At 40.7% G+C, this 22,837-nt stretch overlaps 1 protein-coding gene across 13 annotated transcripts in view; it reads left to right on the forward strand.

The window, feature by feature from the left end:
* Nucleotides 1-21,948, forward strand: part of CAMK2D (calcium/calmodulin dependent protein kinase II delta) — a 121,404-nt gene extending 99,456 nt beyond the window's left edge. For 7 of the 13 annotated variants that reach the window (XM_071431185.1, XM_071431184.1, XM_071431182.1 and 4 more), the window contains 7 exons: nucleotides 737-778; nucleotides 3,284-3,332; nucleotides 13,894-13,969; nucleotides 14,563-14,657; nucleotides 15,651-15,879; nucleotides 19,381-19,429; nucleotides 19,966-21,948. In XM_071431185.1, coding sequence (XP_071287286.1) covers nucleotides 737-778; nucleotides 3,284-3,332; nucleotides 13,894-13,969; nucleotides 14,563-14,657; nucleotides 15,651-15,879; nucleotides 19,381-19,387 — 498 coding nt within the window. In that variant the 3' untranslated portion in view covers nucleotides 19,388-19,429; nucleotides 19,966-21,948. Of the gene's footprint in view, nucleotides 1-736; nucleotides 779-3,283; nucleotides 3,333-13,893; nucleotides 13,970-14,562; nucleotides 14,658-15,650; nucleotides 15,884-19,380; nucleotides 19,430-19,965 lie in introns of those variants that run through there. The other 6 variants (XM_071431194.1, XM_071431193.1, XM_071431192.1 and 3 more) reach the window with 3 other exon arrangements.
* Nucleotides 21,949-22,837: the final 889 nt, after the last annotated feature.

Here is a 22,837-nt window from a genome sequence, read left to right on the forward strand (position 1 = left end):
GGCATACAGTAAGTTCTTCCTAAGGCCGAGTCAGCAGGTTGCATGCAGGAGTTTATGGCAATCTGTTCCCAGACAGAGCAGTGCCCAATGGCCCATGCTGAAAGCATGCTGGCTGCCATTTCAAAGATGACTGAACCTTTTTTTAAAAAAGTTAAAGCATTTGGGGAAATTACACTTTTAAATGGCACAAAGATCTCTCACACTTGGTTTTATGCAGCTCTGCCAAGGCAGGAGTTCAGAGCAATCCACACATTCCAAACCACGGTAGTGTCTAGGGGTAGTCATCCTTAATCCTTATCAATTCCACTGTATTTCAGTTAGATGACTTCATGCTAATACAAGCAAACATGATTAAGGAGAAGTTATTAAGGCTTAAAGATTTGTGACTGCCCTGCCTGTCCAGGTTCAGACAGGAAAGCCCACAGAGCATTTGGCCTGCTCTCATCCAGAAGTGCCTCTGCAGGTCTCCAGAGCTTCTCAAAGCCCTGCACACCCCGGTCCTGAATAAGGTCTCTGCATGCTGCTGCATTAGGTGAGATGGCCTTTTTTGCTGGCTTGCTGTTGAGGAAATCTGTGTTAGAGACATCCAGTTTCACCCCCTGGCGACAGTTAACATTTGTTTTAACTCTTGTCAGTGTTCAGCATTTGTGAGCTGGCTCTTCTTGCACTCCCTCACACCAATGAAAATGTATTTACCAATGGGAACTCTTTCTCTCTTTATTTTGTTCTCGCTCAGGAGCCCCAAACTACAGTAATCCACAACCCTGATGGAAATAAGGTATTCAGAAAGAATCAACTCCATCTTGCTTTTCCACACCACACTTTCCATCCACTATTCCTCAGCGCAAGTAGGGCCATTCCAAGAATTTGTGAAGGAAAATCTCATTCCTGCGTTTGTACACCCAGTGTCTCTCAATCCTGTTTTCATCCATGTCCATCTGCTGCGTGCATCCTGCTGCTTCTGAGCTCCTGAAGCTCTTGGGGGAGTTGGTAGCAATGGGCAGAGCTCAGTGCCCTGTGCAGCCCAGCCCGGGGAGCAGGGGGTCTCTCTCATTTCAGCCAAAAATGCTGCAGTCTAAGGGAAACCTAAGAGTGCTGTTCTCAGAGTGGGTGAGATGATCCCGGCGAGTTTTACGTGCAGTCGTCACTCAGACAAAGATGTTATTTCCATTTATTCCATCTGCTGTTTCTCAGCATGCTTATACTCTGTGTCGTGATGTGTCTTTGCACAGGACTTTGGTTTTCTTCCATAACATCACTGGGCAGTTTCCAAAAATATTTCACATTTCAAGTGACAAAGAGATCTTTTGATTTTTACATGTTTTCTTCATGCTCTTTTCTTTTTCTTACGTATTGTGATGTTTGCATCTGGCAGCTGATCCCTAAAACGTGTTTTGTTTTGTTTTTTTCATGCATGGACTTGAAAAGGGCCAGGAAATACCATGTGTTAATGTTCCTAGGTTTCCTGAAAAGAATTTATGCTTCAACAAGAATTTCACTGTTTGCAGTGCTGATTTAATTCACATCCCATTTATCTAGTCTTAACTCCCTGTGGTTATTTCATAAGAGAAGGAGTGGATCTGAGTGACGACATAACGCATGCATCCATTCCTCAAGCATGGAAGTGCTGATGGTGTGTGTTGTGCTTGTGTGTCCCAATCCTTTATGTCCCCTGCATCTGTCCAACACAGAACTTGTGTTTTCATGTTACTACTCTTTGAGCTCCCCAAGTTGAAACTCATAGGCCACCAGCAGCCTGTGTTTGAACAGCAGGCTGATCTTTATCGCTGAAGTCCACTAAAGCCCAGAAACCCAGATAAAATATTGGCATGACTACATCTACTTGATTTTATTACATTATCTCAACAACTGAGATACTCAATGTCCCAAAAGGTCACAGCAAACAAACAAACCCCTTAATGTGGAGAGTTCCTCCTAAATTTATCTGAAAGACTAATCCTTGTAGTATGGCAACTGGAGTGGATGCTTCAGTGTTAGAGGCTACATCTGCCCTGTGAGCTTTGCATGGTGTTTACAATTCATATTTGTGTGAGGTTTTTGTTCATTTGTAAGTACTTTATCTAATCTTTGAAGTGCTGGAGCATGATACATCCGTGTAGAGTGGAATGTCTAACACAACCGGGGCAGGGGCAGCATGGTGGCTCATTCAGTTTTGTTTGTGTGTGACTTAATTCCTCTAGTTTGACTTATTGATGCGCATTTGGGTTTGGAAGGTCTGAGTAATGCATTAGCCCTCTTGAACGTTCCTTTGGCTCAGCCTTGTGAGGACACAGTAAATGAAGGGCACTGGCAAATTTACCTTTCATTATGTAATTGTAAATCCTTAAAAGAATTAAATACAATACCAGTCCTGTCTTCTGTGTCAGATAAAAACAGATCAGTTAATCTTTTTTGTTATTGAGCTGCAAAAAAAAATAATTTTACTTTTCAAGAGAGTACAGAGATAAAAAAATCATCTAGCTTAAAACTTTCCAGCTCTCTGCAGCTGTTAGATTTGACAGTGCCCTGTTGAATTTCCCCATTATATTTCATGTTTCTGGTAATTAAGGAAAGACTGAGATACAATATCCTTGCCTTTTTAAGTGTGATGGCTTAAGAATAAACTGTCTGATAGATGAGTCATTCCTCTGCATGACTGGTTTGTTGAAGAATACTGCTACAAAGATGCCTTAGTTTGTCAAAGTTCTTAATATATTTTCATCAATTCATCTCCTTAAAAAAAAAATCACAAAAACCAATATAAAAATGAGATCATCTGATCCAATATGCTTCAGATCACTGTCATTTGAATATACATTGGATAAGTCACACGAGCAGGAAATCGGTTGTAAATTGTAGCTTGTGGAAGCCTGCATATTTGGAAGGTGGAATTGGAATGGAATGACTTATTTTGCACAGTTGGTTTAATCACTAAGCTTAAAATGGCAAGCACTCCTACTTGGCTGAGGTAATTCATACATTTCAGATGGACTTTGTAGAGTTGGATGTTAAAGAAAAAAAAACTTTCCTGTACATTCCTGTGAAGTAAAAGCATCAGAGTGCAGGAATTGTGTTTCTGTTCCCTCCTGTGGAGAATGGCAATGTTTGACATCCATTTCAAGTGGAAATGTCTCAATCAGTGTGTGACCATTTGTTTGTGAATGACATCCCACCCTGCTTCAAGGCTTTGCATGATTCCTGTAACTAATCCTGTCATTTTCCTAGGCACGCAAGTAAGGCTTGCCTTGTTTTGTACATTTGACTCATATTTACTTCTCAACAGGAATCTACAGAGAGTTCCAACACGACCATCGAAGATGAGGATGTGAAAGGTATGATTTTATGCTGGAAATGTTTGGAGAAGCAGTAACATGAGTTTTGTGGTTGTATTTCAGTAGGCCATTAAACACAGGAACCCCTAATGAATTTTAGGAGATAATAGTGTTTTCCCTTTTTTAGAAGAAATTACTTTAGATGTGTTTGAAACTTAACTGTAATTTTTCAGTTCCCAAAACACTATTTCCCATGATGTTTTGGGATTAAGAGTATAAAGTTACTGCTTTTTGACTAAGATATTAGTTCCAGTAATAATAGAAGTAGATTATAAATGTCTAAGTCAGTGCTTTGTAACTTTTACTTAGTTTATGTTTAGCATGCCATTTGTGTTTTGGGTTTGGTTTTGGTTTTTTTTTTTCATGTCACCATTTTTATTTTTATTCTGTTCAGATGCCAGTGTATCTTTTTGGTTTCCTTTTGTTTTGTCCATACACTTATTTTAATATTCTTTTTTTCTTTAAAAAACTGACATCAAAACTTTTTTTATAAACCTGTTTTTGTAGCTTCACAGATAATATTTGTTTCCATTTTTCCTGCTCTAAACATTATGCTGTGATGTTACACATACCTATTTTAATAGCATTATGTTTTAAAATGCAAAGGGTTTGAAAAAAAATATTTGGTTTGTGTGTCTTTGATTCACAAAATAGGTTGGCTTTTGACCTCAAAAAGAATGGTGTATGTACAGATGAAATGTGGGCCAGAGGTGATAGTAAGATAAAACAGGGAGAATGGATGCAACAAAGTGGTGGTGGTTTGAGTTACTGTGAAAGGAGAGAACAATTATAGGGATCTGCAGCTGATGCATTGGAAAACACAGTGTAATTCATCTTTAATCGTAATGCTTTGTATTTCTTTCTTCGAACTATTTGATGTAGTTTAACAACTAAGCTTATGAAATTAATAATTTAATTATAGGGCCTCCGTGTGGTGATGTAATGTAGCGTTATTACAGTAGGGTTTTAGAAAATTCTGTGTGACACTTACCACACAAAATTGTACCTCAGGGGATACAATTATACAGAAACACAACAATGAAAATAATTTGCCTAATTCTTTTATATGATTCTGCAGTATCATGCAGTTGGATGGCCACAATATATGGTATTCCCAAACCAGAAAAGGGGATCTTGCAGTAAGCACAGGTCTGAGGAACAAGATCCTGTTTGTGTCTTTCCCTGCAATGTACAGGGATTAAGTTTTCTGTTTATTTAAGAGACAAATATAATTTCCCTCTTATTAATTGTTCATGAACTTGTGTGTTTTTCACTTTTTTAGTATTCCTCTCACACTTCCCATCTTTCCTCTGGAGACTGTTTTTCATACTGTTTTATTATAAATTAAAACTAACAGTGCCCCCAGGGTCTAATTTGTAGAATGATTCAGGGAATAGGCAGTCCTGCATCCCTGACACCTCTTACAAGCTCAAGCTTCTTGCTCTAGCAAGGCACTTAGGAAAGATTATTCCCCCCCCCCCCAGAGCAAGATTGAGTCCTGGATGTATGTTTTGTAGGAGAACAGTGAGAAAGCTGTTCTCTTGTCAGCAACAGCTACTAGAGATAAAATACTAATAGGAACAAATGGATTGCAGAGGAAGGAGAGAGAATTCTCCAGGTCCTTACATGTATGCTCAAGATGGCTCAGGATGTTTGTCACCATGTTCAGATCCAGAAGGAATGCTTTGCACTTTAGATGATAAAGAACGTTTAAGACCTTTTTGCTTTTCATTGCAGCATGGAGTAGGGCATGGGAAGAGGCTCTGTCCTTCCTGGGAAGGAGCAGGGGGCTGTGGCTGTAACTGAGCAGCAGTATTAGTGTGTGTTTTATGGCATTGCAGTGTGATCCACAGCCCCCAGGGAATGGCTCTGCAGAGGCTGTGTGTGTTATTCCGTTCCCAGTATCCCAGTGCTGTACAGACAGAGCCAGGGCCCTTTGCTTTGCTGCAAACATCCAGCTCTGCACCAGGGGCTTTGTTCTGTGGGGTTGATTTGCCTCTCTGCAGAGATGTGGCTCCCATGGGTCTGTTTTGGGGTACAGTATCTCCAGTGCACTGTGGGAGCTGGTGCATATGCATGTCCATGCCAAGTGTTATGGATGTTAGGCTTCATTAAGACAGGGAGCAATTAAAAATGTCTTACATTACCTATCATTAATGTATCCTCAGGATCAAATTCTCCTCCTGTGTGTCAGGGGTGCACAGAGCATTCTCCTCTCGTGTCAGGATCTCGTCCTGTTTTCACTTTTGAAGGCAGGTATTTAACTTGAAGACAGTAAAATCAGGTTTACTTTTCATTTTTTATTTACTGGAAATCTTAGTGTCTGTAACTTTGCCTTGTTTACATATACACTTACCCCTTCCAGGACTTGAACATACTTCTTTTAGTAGAAACACTGCTTGCCAAACAACAGTGAGCTTTCATAACTCAAGCAATAAGTTAATTATATCGTTGGAGTCTGACATGGCTTGAAGCTGTAGTTCAGGTTCCTTGCTAAGATAAATTTCTGACATTAACCATCAATCATGGGCTTATCTGCATGACAGTGATCGCTCCTGAATATGACAGGACAAGACAGGAAGAACATGCTGAGAACTGGACTGTAGGCAATGCCTTCTTCTGGGATTGTTTGTGGGATTTCTTCTTCCTGTAGTAATGAGACTGGAACTATTGGGGAGCATCTCTGTAATATGGGTTTGATTTTTCAAGTAATGCTATGGAATAGCACCATTATTTTTGTCCACTGATTTTCAGAAAGGTGAGTTGTTAGATGGACAGGAGATGTGAATTTCTCATGGTGTCTTTTTGCCCCCAGAGACAAGAATCATGCTTGGCAATGGGGAATTACTGAGCTGTAAGGCGCTTAGAGATTTGAGAAACTGTGATTTACCTGTGCTGCTTAATACATCTGGAAGGTATATTGCCTCAAAATAATGTATTGGTAATTAATTGTACACCTGTTGGCCTAATTTGATTTAACGGTAGAAAGAAAGCAGTTCAAACTATTTCTTTTGGAATAAACATTCCTTAAAAATCATTCAAATTTCTAAGAACAGTTTTTCCAAAGCTCTTTCAAAGCCCATTGTGTCTGAGTACCAGATACAGGGGTAACTCTGCGCTGGCATCTGAACAGAGTCACTCACACCTACGACCTTTACAACTGTTCTTTGGTACCCACACTGCCCCTGAAAGTACATCATTAACATTGTTTGTATGCTCAAAATTTTCTAAGTTCTTGCTGCTTCTAATTAAATTATCATTATTTTTCTTTTGGCCTTCTTCTTTTCTTCCTTCACATGTCCTTGACCCTCACACAGCTTTCACAAAGGAGGAGGACATGGAGAGGTTGAGTTCCACCCACCACTCCTCCTCTTCCATTGCTTCTTCATCCCACTGGTCACCACCCTTGCCGTGCCCCAGAGGCCGCTCCTGCTGCCAGTGCCTGCTGAGGAGTCTGATCACACTCTACCTCTTCATCTTTGTTTGTTCATATGTTGTGTTTCTTTCCATCAATTCAGCGGGCAAGTCCATGAGAAATGCAAACTCAGAGAGTCAATCGCTTGAGTCTGAGCTCTCCCACTCCACTCCTTCCTCTGTACTATGTAAGTTGAGAGACTCATCTATCAGATGATCTCCTCTGTCTCTTCTCTTCCCTCCCCCACCATCTGACAGAAGCTCAAAAAAGGTCAATTGCTATGATCTACCTGATCTAGGAATGACCTGTGCTTAGCCTTTACAAAAGTAAAATTTTTTAGCTATTTTTTTCTTGTCATTAATTGTAAAAATATTTTCATCAGCCATAACAGCAGGATTAATATGTCTGTATTTCAGACAGCTGTATCTTGCAGGAGTAATCTTCGCAGTAGTTTTCAACTTAGGGAGAGACATTTGCCTTAACTCTTGCTTGGATCCTGGATAGGGCCTCAGTATTAATTACCTGTTACATTTATTATATCAAGTTCCTTTCTTGAGCATCCCCATTGATAAATCAGCCTTGAAGCTGCTGTGGCAGGTGCTAACTCGCAGCATTGATAGGACAAGTGGGAAATGTCATCCTCTGCTCAGGAGGAGATCTCTGATGATCAGTGACCAACTGACAGTAAAGGAAATCTCCAGTGTTAAAATATGAGAGGGGAAAGGCGCTCTATTGGTAGAATACACCAACAGCTCTGGGTAGAGCATTTCTTGTTTGTAAATGAACTCCGAAATTCTTCAGAAATTCCTTGGAGGGGCGAGACCTTGTAACTTGGAACAGGAATGACTTCCTAGGAATGAGGGTTCTGCTTGCCAGGTTCTGATCCTGCAGCCAGCGTGTGTCAGGATAGTTGCACTGGTGGTAAGAGCGGGAATTTGCACAGATAAAAGTGAGATCCAGGCAGGCCCTTGGGAACATGGGCTGTGTGTTATTGGCCTGAACCTTATTTTAAACATGAGTGGAATTTTTGGTGGGGTCAGCTAGTGCAGGTGGGAGGAGCCAGTCCCATAGGGGATGGGCTGTCTCTGGTCCCTGCTGTTGCCAGGTAATGCCAAAAGCACAGCTTCATTCTGTGGGAGCAGTGGGATAGGCTTTGTCAATGTATGGGTGAGTGTGGATCAAACTAGAAGTACAAACACTGCCAGCACAAACATCCCAGAGCCAGGGAAAAAAAGAGGAATTAATAGGAGTTCTGGGCTGTGTAACACAGAGGGTTGGCACGTCAGTAACACGTGCCATAAGGCTTTGTTCCATCTATGGTGCATACCCACACAATGCCTTTTATGTGCCCAGCATTTCCAGATCTGAGTGCTGGCAGCCTCACATGTCCAGTTCCTCTGAACTAGTTGAGTGATTAGGCAGGAACACAGTTTAAATGAAAATAAACACAGCAGCAAAGCTTGTTGATGTCTTACTCATCAAGACTTGGGACACCATTTCTGGAGACAGCAGCCAGATTCCATGAAATTGTTGGGAAATCATAGTGCAGTGTCTTGTAAGTGCAGTGACCATGATGCAGCTTTGATCTGAGACTGTAGGTGATTTATCATTAAAAGATAATAATTTACCAACATTTGCTATGCTGTATCAGTATTAGTGTAATTTTTTAGTTTAATTACGTAAAGAGAGAGCATCTTTAGACGTAATTGATTCCATACAAATAAAAATATACTATGTATGGCATGTGATAAGTTGCTTAATTTTAATTGAAATAGACACATGAATTTTGTTCGATCTGTTTTGTCAGTACAGGGTGGAAAAGTTCCGGGATAATTTTTCAGATATTTGCCTACATAGCTAAAGAATTGAAATTTTTTTAGGGCAGTAGCAGGCTTACCAGTTTTCAGATAGGTGAGAGATACCAAATAACCCTGATAAAAGTCTGCAGATCATCCATCCATTTCATAATTGGATGACTCAGAGTGAGTCTTTGGAATTGGCATGCTCTAGGAAAAAGATGCACATGTGAGAAGACAGCTCAGATGTTTTAGTCCCTATCAAACCTTAAGGTTCAGTGTGGGCTAAGACATAAATGCTGGCGTTCTGTATGCTTAATCTTGATAAACTTCTTAAATGAGAAGTTCCCTGGAGCATGCCTTGTCATCTGATGGTCTAGGTGGTTTTATGTAGATCTGAAACCCAGTCAGTCGTTTATTTTCTTTTCAGAAATTATTTAGTTGGAATATTTGTGGCAGAAATTGTAAGAAAAGCTATCAGCAGAGAATTTTCAAATATTGGTGTCATGAGAAGCATTTGTAGGAACATTGTGTGATGTTCAGCAGTCCATGCTGAAAAAAAAGCTGAATGAAATCTGGTACATCCACACAGCCAGAACTTGTTATACAACAGAGGGTAAAATTTCTAGTATCTTCCTCTTTCTTTTCAGACTTTGGTTATTTCCAGAGCATAGAAATAATTTGACTGGCTGTGTGCTTTCCATCTATCTGGTGTTTGTTGGGACAATGTTCAGATGGGAAGTGAGGCCAGGTTCCCCCTGCTGTGCTATTCCATTTTAGCAGACCACTGTCACCTCAATACCAACTGTCCTGTTTTAAAACAACTGCACAACAGGGAGGATTGGTCCCCCTGGATTTAACCCTCCTCCACAGTGTAGAGATCTGTGTTTGAGCTGGTTGTCTAGACTCCCTTTAGCCAGTGCAAATAGGTCAGATGAGTCACACTTGTCTTAAAAATCTATTTTAGGATATGATGAATTCTGCCCTGAAAGTGCTGATTTCTCTCCCTTGGCTGTTAGGGAGGGGAGTTGAGAGAACAAACTCACTTGTCTGTACTTATATGTGTCCAAAATGCTGTGAGATTAATCCAATCTGAGGTATACAGAGATACATAGTTAAGAGTACCCAGATGAAAAGTTTTAAGGGTTTTTGCCTTGAGAAACAACATGTGAGCAAGTCAGAAGCAAAATCATTTTAATCATCTCCAAGTGCATGTGCAAATGTGGAACAAGGTTACCTTGTTCTTCTGGAAAGGTGCTTCTCTGCTTAGGCATTGCAGTGCAGTGGTGATACAGACAGGCATCTGAAGGGTTGATGGCAGGAGAAAGGTGTTTCAATATCTGCCTGAAGCATAAAGTGGTTTAAATTATTGTTTTCACTGGGGTCACTTTTGAAAAAAATGATGGGTAATATGGTGGCCAGTGAGTTACAAGGGCTCTTCTCTTGTGTGTCAAAAAACATGAAGTTTTAGCTACAGATATTTCTGAAGGCTTCACTTTCACATATCTACAGCTCATTTTTATACTGCACATTCTCTCTGCAATCAAAATACCAAAATATCTGTCATTTCTGTGTGATTCTTGTAGGTTGAGTTTATAAATATTTCTTGGGGCTACAGGAAGAGAAGAAAAGCCAGAGTTCCCTGCTGGAAAATGGCAGTTTTTGCTGCTATTTTATCCTTTTTTTTTTCCCTGCGATATTTGATGTCACTACCTGGGGAACTGCTCCTTGTAGGTTGAAAGTATTGATAGTGTTAATGCTTTTTGCTTAAATGGTGTTTCTCCTCATTTTATGTTGTTTAAATCTTAGTGTTAATAGTGGTCTTTAATTTAGAAAGATTATCCCTCACCCTGTAGCTGAGCAAGGAAAAAAGGTAATGCAATATAGCTAGAGATTAATGACTCATTTAAAGTTAACATATGTGCTGCAGCAATGCTGAAGAAAACATTTTAGCCAGTGATTGGAAATGTTCTTTTTTGTTCTTTTTCTTATTATTTGGTCTTTTTATAGCTCTTCTTCATAATATTTTTGTTTCAACTGCCTTTGTCTTAGTCGTATGCCTACTCACTTGCCAAAGCAGGGGGTTTATTTTTTTAGCTGCTAAACCCCTATTAATTACCTTAACTCCTTCACCCAATGGGGAAAAAGGTGTTGTAAGGAACAGGTCCATGGTCTTTTCTACAGTGTATTTACTTGACCCATATTCTGAGCAAAGAATGTCAAAGCCACCATCTTCTCCACACAAGCTTGCTAGGCCTGCAGTCTGTTTCCTTCTGGTTTTCAGGAAAATGGCTCAGCACCTTTGACTTGTCAACAGTGTTCTTCCCTCACACCTCAGTTGTTTGAAAGACACAAGGTGTATTTTTGTTCAGTTATCCTTTGTGTACAGAGTACATATTTTATGCTGTGGAAAGCTATTGTCATATTCTAAAAAACTATAGATGTATCAGGCTTTACTTTTTGAACTGACTTTGACCACACTCTGTGGAAAAAGTAGCTGAACCAGTTTTACCAGAATCTCATTACAGTTGTCAGTTTTGTTTAGGAAGTTTAGTTGCTGTAGTTTTATTTAGGGAGTCCTGACTGCACATCAAATGAAAAGTATAATAGCATGAAATTGCCACTGTACATCAAACAGCATAATTGTCCTAGAATTCAATACAAGCCAAGTTTACTATTGGACAAAAAAATAAATAATGAAAAAGTCAAATGCAAATGGTGATTGTAAGTGACAGTTATCTGGCAGATGGGAACTGGCCAGATGCCTCTTCCCTAATGCCTTGTGTTGTCCTTGTATAGTTTGGAGTGTGTATTTAGATGGAAAAAAAACCTGGAGTGATCGAAGAGCACATGTTATGTGGAGTCCATCAAACTCAGAATGAAAATTGGATAATTTTCTTACCACTCCAAGAACTGCCAATTATTTGTGTCAGATGCTGTCTGCAGTAGCAGGACACTGTTCCTACCAATACCATTTCACCTTAGTTTATGTCCAGTGCCCTCCCTATTTTGTCCTCTGCACTAAGGGAAGGTGCAGGGATTTGACTGGATGCACATGGCCACCAAGTCACAGCTGTATTTTTGTTCTGCTGCTTTCCAGTCGCCTTCCAATTCTCTACTTGTTATATTTCAGTTTTCCCATCTTTTTTCTTTTCCTTACTCCTTCCAGGTTAAACTTCTGTTCCAATGACAATGAAGCAGTAACACTTTTGGTCTCTGTTTGTAGTCTGGCTCCCTGCACCCCCACAAATACCCACATGAGAAGGCATAAAAGCTAAAAACAATGAGGAGGAGGAGGTTTGTGCAAAATCACAGTGGCTCCTGAGTATTTGAATTAGTCTTTGATGTCTGCTGTTATTTCATACTGCCTTGTTCTTGTACTGAGTAAGGGCTAGGAAGGAGGCAGAGAATTTTGCACGATAGGATAAATCAGTTCTGGAGCTCCTCTCTCTGAATTGTGCTTCACCTCTCCCTTTGGCTCACTGCCAGTGAAACTGCATAGCAGATCACTAAATAGCAAGAAATGTAATTTTCTAATATGTGTGTAATTGTGTGTCACTAAAAGGTGAGAGTAGCATAGTGGCTTTCATAGTTTTATGTAATGCTTGTAATTTTGTAGAAAAATTGAGGACTGAGTTGAAAGGCAGATGATTTGGCAACATCTTCCTGTTCCTGACAAGTCTGCATTGGGAACTGTGAAGCCTTTCCACAAGTGCTGACACCAGTGCTGGAGTTGGATGGTGATTGATTTGAGGCAGTGATAAGTGCTGTAATCTCCTTTGCTGGCTTTGCTGGCCTCTGGAGCTTCCTGATGGATGTGTTTGACATCCCATGGATATGTCTGCAGACACAGCTCTCCTGAGTGTTAGTACAGCCCAGGCAAACTTTGCTGGAACCCCATTAGGTAGTATAAGGTGGCTTCTGTCAGAAAGCTTCATGAAAACATAGGTTCCACTGCAATTTCATTTTGGAGCAAAAACCAGGAAAACCAGCAATTTGGCAGCACAATTCAATTTCTTCCTTCTGGGCTTGATGTGGAATTATATCTTGTGTATCTCAACATCAAAGGTACTGTGGTAAAACTCAGGAAAGGCGTGACTGATGTTAGTGAAAAGGGGAATATTGCCAACTGTCTTGAGCCAAGTGATGATAAATTATGTGTCCATGTGGTTTTGTGCCTCTCGTGTGTGGGAACTTTAGTACCATTGCAGGCATATTAATTGCTGATATCATTATCCACTAACATGAGCTCATGATTATGTAGCAACTGATCAGAGATTTTTACCTCATTTCCCACTGTCTGATTTAATGGTCTGTAATTTCCTTGTCTCTGATTGAGATGTGTTACTGGGTTATTTAATCAAATCCTTTAGCTCAGCTATATGTATGTGAGATGCTGCGTGCAGAACTGGTAATTTCCTCACTGCACGAGGTCTGCTTGTTCTGGATCTCTTTTTGCCAGCCTTCTGTAGGACTGCACCATTATTTCTGACTCAGCCATCCCACCACTTGGCTGGTGCTGGCAATGCCATGCAGTGTCCACACAGTCTGCCCCATGTTGTTTAAACCAATGATGATGGAGGCATTGCTGCTCTCTTCATTAAAAGTCTTTGTTCTTTTCACAATCCTTGTGAAAAATAAGGCAGTTCATACTTGAAATGCTCTCAGCCACAGTGCTAACAGTCAAGAGCTGCTCACAAAAAGCCTTGGTAGACCTTTACATCCACTTTTTTCACCATCACATTTTTTCTTGCTGGTTTCTTTTTGATCCTTTTCACCTGAATGCTTTAGGTGTGCACTAAAGGAGAAGGTTAACACCACAGTGTCAGTTTTGAGCACAGCATTGGAAAGGTAATTTCTCTGTGTGCTCCCCAGCATTTTCTTTTCAAGAAGAATGTGATCTCTCTCTGCACTTTCAGTTTTAACATTCCAGGCATGTTTTTGTTAATGGTCAAACCCATGTGTGGGAGTGTGCTGTACAACTGTTGCTTGCAAACAGAGCTACTACAGCCAGACTGGCTGTAAAACAGTAATCAGCTTCCTGGAGTTTGAAGTCTAGAGTTGGGCTTGGTTTGTTTTGCTTTTTAAACAGCAGAGCCTCCGGTGAAGGAAAGATAATTAGAAGTATGATAGGGAAGTGGATTGATCTTGACGTCTGTTTAATTTCCTTGTGGATACAGGAGTGCACTGAAGGCGAATCAGTGTAAAGCAACAACGTAACATCATGTCCTTTGGTTGTAAGAAGGAGGAGAGATGGCTGTTGTGGCAGCTGGGGAGTGACAGAATCCCTGTCAGCTGTCACCTTCCACTTTGCCTTCCCCTGTAAGATTGGGTTTGTGTCTCTCCCCAGCTCGTAAGCAGGAGATTATCAAGGTGACTGAGCAGTTGATTGAAGCCATCAACAACGGGGACTTCGAAGCTTACACGTAAGCTCCTCCTTTGGAGGGGGTGAGGACAGCTGGGGTATTTGACACTGTCTGTGTAAATATGCATGTTTATGTGTGAGTGCCTGTGCTTGGAGTTAGGTACTGTTGAAATGCCTTCCCAGATGTCCCCTTGAAACACAAGATACGTGCATGGCCACTTTTCCCTGGCTTCATACATCACTAGTTTTAGAAGAGCTGCTAGTATGACTCCAGTGTAGTTAGAAGAAAATATTTAAATCTGGCTTACATCATGATGCGAGGTGTAAAAAATATCCCTTGCATTGCACAGCCACGGTTTTCATTGTCACAAGTGAAAATTCCTACTTGTAATAACACTGACTTGTGGGTCTTTTTTTGGTCAAAACATGATTTATGTGAAATGGGGTCCACTCCAAGTAAGCTCCAAATTTAGTAATTGAGCTGAAACCAGAACTCCATGCCTGCTCCTGATGTTAAGTTCTGTTCTTTTCCAATGTGATGGCACGAGTAGGTGAAATGTTTGGTAGGCATAAAAGAAACAGTTAAAAATGATCTCTCCAAAGCAGTGATCCCTAACCACGTGTGCTCATTGCAGAATTTCCTCTTTTCCATAGAAAAATCTGTGATCCTGGCCTTACGTCTTTTGAACCTGAAGCTTTGGGTAATCTGGTAGAAGGGATGGACTTCCACCGGTTTTACTTCGAAAATGGTAAATATTCCAGTTTCATCTCCAAGTCTTCATCTGTTCCTTGTGACTTGTGTCTCTCATCTAATGAGCTTTTTGGTCTGGGAGTTAGTTAATTGGCTTGGGCAGGGGAAGGGAGTATTATTTTTTTCAGAGTTCTGCTATAGGTGTTTTTCAGTCTGCTTCTGCTCTGCTCATTCACACATCACAGGGCACTTCACAGGGCAGAGGAGAGTTTCAGGTATTTGGAACTAAAAAGTCAAAATTAAGAATGAGTTAAGAGTTTAATTATTTTAACTGAAAATATTGAGTACAAATGTCATTAGACGTAATAGGGAAACTGAAATGTTGGGAAACTCCAGGTGGTGCCCTCCACTTTATTTAATCCATATATGTGCATGTGTGACGGTGTTTGCAGGGGTCTTAGGATGAGGGAAGAGACGAGAATGTTGACTCCATGTTTCAGAAGGCTTGATTTGTTATTTTATGATATATATTATATTAAAACTATACTAAAAGAATAGAAGGAAAGGATTTCATCAGAAGGCTAGCTAAGAATAGAAAAGGAATGATAACAAAGGCTTGTGACTGATCAAGACAGTCCAAACAGCTGGACTGTGATTGGCTATTCATTAGAAACAATCACATGAGACCAATCACAAATCCACCTGTTGCATTCCACAGCAGCAGATAATCGTTTTATATTTTGTTCCTCAGGCCTCTTAGCTTCTCAGGAGAAAAAATCCTAAGGAAATGATTTTTCATAAAATGTCTGTGACATGCATGGATTAAACATGTTTACTTATTAAGTAGTGTATAATAAGTGATTGTGCTCTGTCTACGAAGTATTTTAGTTGTAGGTGTGATTATCATAAAACCCTAGCTATGATTTTGTATCTGCTAAGCCTGAGATGTTTGTGTGTAAAACAGATTGGCATGAGTTCTTTTGGCTTACCCAGAGCAAATGTGGTTTCTCTTGTGTGTACCCCTGTGTGTGTATGTGTGTGTGTGTGATAGCTCTGTCCAAAAGCAACAAGCCGATCCACACGATCATCCTGAACCCTCACGTGCACCTGGTGGGCGAGGACGCGGCGTGCATCGCCTACATCCGCCTGACGCAGTACATGGACGGCAGCGGCATGCCAAAGACCATGCAGTCCGAGGAGACGCGTGTCTGGCACCGGCGCGACGGCAAGTGGCAGAACGTGCACTTCCACCGCTCGGGCTCGCCCACCGTGCCCATCAAGTAAGGAACTGCCCCAGCACCAGCTCACTCCTCCTAGGCACACCACGTAGTCCAATAGCTGCTTTGGGCCTTAAAAACCGCGAGCCGTCCTCTGGTAGTGTCATTTTTTGTGGTTGTTCATTATGTGTTATACCCACTGCTGTGTGTAGTGTTGGTGACAAGATTTCTAAAATAATGCGCTTTTTTGGTTGTTGTTTTCTATTCTGATGCCCACTGATCCAACTCGGTCCCTGAACTGACAGCTTGAAGAGCAGGAAAGTGTTTTGAACTAAAGAAAGCTTGATAGAAGTCACACAAAACAGGATTAGAAAACCTAGAATACAATTGCTGGAAAACCTGAGAAAACAAAAAGCAGTAGGATATATGGAGCTGTCAGAGCTAACCAGAAAGTTTCAAGTAAAATGCGTCATTATTAGGAAAAACTGAAGTTTGACTAATATTTAGTGTGATTTCCAGCCACCTCTACTTTCCCAGGCCTAGGTATGTTCACTGCAAGTTGGGTGTTAGCCAGTTTACACATTTACTCTGTAAATTGAGCCATCTCAGTCCCTCTCACGTTCTTATCTCTTTCCCCACACTCTCTGTGCCTAACTGCTGAGTATTCCTTGTTGGGCAGTTCTGACATCCCCATGGGACAGCCTCTCATCTCTCCCATCAGCATTTCTCTCTGCTGTTCATCCAGGCCCTGCCACACCCTCAGAGTCAGTGACCAAGTTCTTTGAGCCACATTGTCACCAGGGTTAATGACAGCACACTGGGGGTTGCAATAACAAAATAAAGAGTGACAGCTTGCTCAGGAGGTTCTGCTCAAGCCATTGGCTTCTCTGCTTCTTCAGCAGCCTCTGCAAATGAGCCCAAACCTCAGTGACTGGTGGTTTCCCAAATAGGCAGCCTGGTCCAGGCCTGGCTTTGCTCAGTTGTGAGCCCTCTGTGTAGGATACAATTCCATTTGCATCAGGTGTCTTAATGTGGAGACTGGCTGAATTTCCTGGTGTGGATGGTAAGGGCTTAGATTTCATCTTTTGAACCATCATGTCTCATATTTTACTCCTTGCAACACTGTTCTCCTATCTGAAATAATACTTGATGAAGTAAAAATAAGGTAGAATGAAGTGTTAAACTTCCATGGTGATGATTTTGTATTATTTTCTTATTTAGGAAAAAAGAAATTTTATTACTTAGTGATAACTTTTTATTTCAAAATATGAAGCCAATGGGAACAGGAGCCAAATGTTTGTTTCTACATTCCAGCTGCACTGCCAGTGTTTCAACAGATGGTATTCAAAGAGCAGTTACTCTTCCTTGAAATGCAGTTTTAGGTAAATCTTTGAGGTCTTCAAAAGGAGTGTTTGTCAAGGGATCTGAGCTGGGTGTGTGTAGAAACCAGAAAGCCCAAGTGAAGCAGGTTCACCTGGCACACTGCACTCATGAACAGTCAGTGTTTACAGGACAGTGGCATGAAATGGACTAGAGAATCATTTAATCATTTCCTCTGATTTTTTTTCTACCTTTGTCTTTTTTGGGACTATAGGTACTGTAGGATGTCCTTTGCATCTGCTTGTGCTCCCTAATAAAGATATGGATTTCTGTGACTGCCAAGGGTGGAAGGAGAAGAAAAATCACCATGGAGTAATTTTTTTGCAGTTGCAGAGTGGATTTTGTATTGGTGAATCTTTTGAGCCAATGGGGTCAGACAGACGAGATTTCAGGATTGCAAGGGGTGTCCAAGCTTAAGGGGTCACAGAGGAGCCTTAGAGCCAGACTGAGGCTTAAGGAGAGATTCCCTGAGATGGCAGCCTAGCCCTACTTGTGTAGCACTGGCAACAATATCACATAAATCCCATAACCAGCTCTCATCTTGAATTCAGGGGAGTTTTTTGGACTTGCTCCTAGCACTATTCCAAAATATCGTTGGTCTGATAGTTCAGAGCCTTGCTTTCCAGTGTAAAATTCGGTCATCTTCAGAGAATCCTTGGTTTTTCTATGCCATGGTTGTTCTCCTGCGCTGGTTAGGTGTGCAGACATGAACTGGTTTGTAGGAAGCCTGATCAGATCATTGCCACCTTCTACTTCTGTAGGGTAAGCAGCCAGCCCTACCTCAGATGGCTTTGTCTGATAGGATCTCCATTTTCCTATTACCTTATCTCCTTACTGTCTTTTTTTGTTGGAGGTTTACCTTTCCATTAGCTTGGCTTCTTCTGAAATGCTCTGTCCAGTTGGAGTCAGGGCTTTATTTAATTCCCCAATATCTTCTCCCTGCTCTGTTGCACAATTTTTGCACTTTTGTCATCTGCAGCGCATCTCAGCCAGCCACCTGTTTACCCTCAACTCTCATTTCCAGCCAGTGAGTACACAGAAACTTCTACAGAACGTTGCACTTCCTATTATTCCATGTAATATTTTTTGATTACCCAGCCCTCAAGGTTATTTGGTTCTCCTTGCACAGTGCTCCTGTTTTCTTTTCTATTTATAGTGCCTTCCACCTGAGTGTCAGTATGCTATGTGAGATCAGTCCTACTGCTTGTGCTCAGCACTAGGGAGTCTGCTCTAGGCCGATAACTCCCCTTTCAGCACAAACATTGCCATTCTTTCTTTATTCCCCATCTTCTAAAGTCTGACAGGGAGATTCCCATGTAGCACCTAGCCAGACCCATCTTCTTCTATAACTCATCCTGAACATTTTTACACTGTCTCATATTTCACCTTTGCTTTTCCCAGTCAGAGCAGCAAAAACTCCATTTTGGAAAACTAAAGGAACCTAATTAACTTATTGTTCTAGTTCCTTTATTTGAAATTTATACAGTCTACAGATACTTATTTAATTATTACCAACACACAGTAGTTAATAATGGCAGTTCCATAATAAAAAAGTATTTTACACATCATGTCTGAAGATGAATTTCAAATCTAATAAAGTTGCAAAAACAATTATAGCTGTGATCTGCTAGACACAGTATCCCAGATGGTGTTAAACCAGTTGCTGCGAGCACAGTAGCTTCCTTGTTTTCAGGAAGGAGTGTGCATAAATCTAAGGATAGAACTGAGCTCTTTGGTAGCTATAGGTACAGGGAGAGGTAACCTTGTGGCAGAGAACTTACTTGAAAAAGGATATGAGCACAAGTATGTGTTTAGTTTATAAAAAAAAATTTATTCATGGTTTTGCTGTGAATGAGATGGGGCAAAGTTGGGTTTCTGTCTGGTCCATGGTTTCTCTCTGAGTGATAGGAGTGACAGTAGGAAATTGTTCTCTGTATCCATGTTCTTAGGGACCTGTGCTAATGTGTTTGTGCAGAGCTGTCTGCTTGTCCTCGGAGACTGCACCTGCCCAATATGGGCAGTCAAAGGGGCTGCTGGGCCTAAAAGTGACTCCCTAACCTAACTTCAGCCTCAGTGAGGCTTATGTTCCCTCCCTGATCACTGCTCACACCTTCTTATGCTTTGATAAGCGCAGTGCCAGAGAGCAGGAATGCAGAGTCAAGAGTTTATTCTGTGTTTGTGCAGTGCCTAGCGCAGAGGGATCCCAGCACGGCTGCAGCCCCTAGATGCTACGGTAATACAAATTATGCTACAACCTCAGTTAGCTCCATACTTGCTTCCAGCTCCTTTCCCTTCCTTCTCTCTCTGCATTTGGCTCTGGCATATCTTGCATGTGAATGACACCTGATTCTTCCTTGGCACTTGGTCCAATCTTTGTACAAGAGCCTCAGTCCATGGCAGTGCCTGCGATGTCCATGCTGAGGAAGTGAAGTTACAACCAGAGATTCACAGCTGAATTCTACCCTCCCTTCCTTAAGGAATCCCTTAAGACACTTTGGCTTCCTGCCTCAGTTTTCTTTTTTATTTTCACAGCCTCTCTGGCATCTTGCAAAGATGGAAAATGTCTGTTAAGTGGTTTGATAAATAAAGGAATGCTTTGCCTGAGTGGAGGTTTTTTCCCTTGTTTTTTCCCCAGAATCATGTTTAGTGATCTCGACAAGATGTTTTTTTTTCAATAGCATTGGCTAACACTTGAGCATGTGTTGTTATCTGGTGGTGATGTTACCTCAGTAATAGAAATCTGTTTGTTTTTTTTCTCCTTCCTCCTAGCTAAAAATATCAGCGGTGCCGCTCTTGCATTTTCTGTACCCAACGCACCTGGTTGATTACCATCTTGGCCATCCCGTTCTCTTCATGCATGTTTCTGAGTGCATGAAGTTGTGAAGGTTCTTCATGTAACACATTTGTGATGCACCACGTTGCTGTATATTCCATCTGTACACTGTTAACATTTCAATGAAGGTGATGTTCCATGCAAATAGAGAATAACAAGGCGTAAAAGACAAAAAAGAGATATTGGATGGACAGCAGTAGACACACAATACATTTGTCACTTGCTACATTTATGCCAAGACATAAATTTTGACAGACAACTTTAAAATCTAACATGTTTATTAAAAAAAAAGGAAAAAAAAAGAAAAAGTATATTTTACCTTCTTTTTTTAAGAACTGGTTTTTGACTCCTCCTTTTCTCCTGAGTCCCAGGATTTTGCTTTGGTTCTGGCAGGAATGGTTAGGATTTCCGCTGGCAGCTCCATTACTGTAAAACAGATTTTTATCCTAGATGGACAAAATCACTGATAAATGGGGAAGTGTTAATATCTTGGCTTTGGACCAGCTGCAGCCTTTTTAGTTTATTAGTCTATGTAAACTGGAAAAATCTCTTCATTTGCTGGCCTGGCCACTCCAGAATTAACTGTCAGTGTTCTGATGAGTCAGCAGCTTCCGTTTCTTTTGAGTCCTTTTCGCTTTCTTATTTTGCTTAACTGAATGGTTCTGTTGGATGATTAAGCAAAATTAACAATTGTAAGGAACTAAGTGATAATTGAGAGACAGTTTTTGAGGATTAAAATGGAAGGAAAGAGAAAGATTTTTATCGCTTTTAGGATGTACTGTAAATTTTTTAAGGAGGCTTTAAAAAATATAATATGTGGGTTAATGTATAGACCAGTTGTGTGGATAATATACTCAAGAAATATTAGGCCTTAAAGCTAAATATGAAGAGTTTACTTACATTACACTGCTGCTGTTGCTTCTCTGGAAATGAATTACGGAGACATCGGTTTTCTGTGGGACCCTCTTGCCCTCAATCCACTCGTGGTTTCTCAAGCTCCCCTGGCAGCGCTCGGTGTCAAGGCCAGCAATCCCGACAGGCTTGTCCCAGCTCCAGGCCGAGGGTAGAACGCCATGCTGGCAGCACAGAATGCAAACTTTGCAACAGGGACTGGTTCTCCTTCCCTCACATTGCTGTAAAAACACACCCTTGCAAGAATTTCAGTTTCTTCCCTTCCACTGTTGCAGGAAAGGCCAGGCTGGGCTGCTCCTGTTCTCCCCGTGGTTCTGTTAGCAGCAGACTCCTGCTCCCCGCAGCGCTGTACAGTGCATGGTGTCTGAGTCAGTGTCCTTTTTAGCCGTCCAAAATTTACAACTCGGCCAGAACTTTTTAAAATGGGAAAGCTTCCTAATTTGTATCATTTCACCTTTCTGTGTTGATCAGAAGCAATTCTTAAACATGTTGATGTTGTTACTAGTGGATGTATGGTAGATGGACTTAAGCTACTCTGATAATTACTACATGATTTTAAACAATATATATTTAAAGTAAGCATCTACAATAAATGTGTTGAGCCATATTAACCTGCCAATGGGATCTGTGAAAAAAGTAATGGCCTCATTTTTTTCTCATTAATTTCTTTTTTTCTTTTTTTTTTCTTTTTTCTTTTTTTTTTTTTTTTTTTTTGTGAAGCGGCTATAAGTGGCATAACTATATTTAAAATTAACAAATTAGGTGTAGGGTGTTTTTTTTATACTTCTAACATAGCATGTGGTGTTGATGTATTACTGTAGACCAAGTTTGTCTTCCACACCAAGACGTGAGGAACTTGTGATTTGTTCTCTCCACCACAACTGAATTATACACTTCTGTCATTTTGGAACACTGCAGTTTACCATGGGACACAGTGTACATATTTCTTGCCATAATGGTAAATGATTGATATATTTAAGAATTAATAAATTTGTGATTTCTGCTGACATTGTGCTTGTCTTTTAATTTCCCAATTAATTGTGATCTTCGCAGTGGAAAATATAGTGTCTGTTTGAATTAAGATGCCAGAGGCACAGATGCACTTTCTTAGGAGCTGAATTTTTGGTTTGAAAATACAAGAGTTTGCTGTTGTGGTTTTTCCTTTGGTTGGTTCCTAAGTGCCTTTCCTGGGGCTGATGGCACACTGCTCATGCTCTGCTTTGTTGGTGGACTGTGCACATACCTTGTGCTTGTAGGGCCATATTTAGAAATATTTTAGGTAGTTCCAACACTTCTGTTGCTGCCTTGCTGTATTTCATATATATATGCTCAGCTGTAACACAAGACTCTGTAAGATAAGTTATTGTATGCTATATAATGCCATAAAATATATGTAGGAATATAAAAACATACATATAGAAATATAAAATACACTTATGTCTATAAATAATTAGGATTTAAAATAACGTACCAGTTTAAAAGCTTACATATATGTCTGTAGTGATTTCAGTCTCTCTTAAACCATGTTGAGCCACAACTGAGGACAGTCTTTTATACCAGCAGAAAAAAGAAGGACGAAGGAGAGGAAACAACTTGCAGCTTTCCTGGGTTAGGGAGTGCAGAGCTGGACCGGGGCCAAGGCAGCGTAGCTGGAGCAGCAGCGTTGGCGTGGCAGGTAGCCAGAGCCTGTCCTGGGTTGGTCACAATTCCAGTGCTTCTTCTTCTTCTTGGGTGGCATTTCGTAAACAAAAAAAGGTAGTAGTCAGGAGAGCGCTCAGGGGATTGGAATTTTTCACTAAACCCCAGAAGGAGCAAAAGCAGTTTAGTCTAATGGGAGGTCTCATATTTTGTCATATCGCTTTTACTTACTTTTTTTGCTCATTTTTTTCCAGTGAA

The sequence above is a fragment of the Agelaius tricolor genome, unplaced genomic scaffold (assembly GCF_023055355.1).
Source record: "Agelaius tricolor isolate 1412-34295 unplaced genomic scaffold, bAgeTri1.0.p SCAF_8, whole genome shotgun sequence".
Taxonomy (NCBI): domain Eukaryota; kingdom Metazoa; phylum Chordata; class Aves; order Passeriformes; family Icteridae; genus Agelaius; species Agelaius tricolor.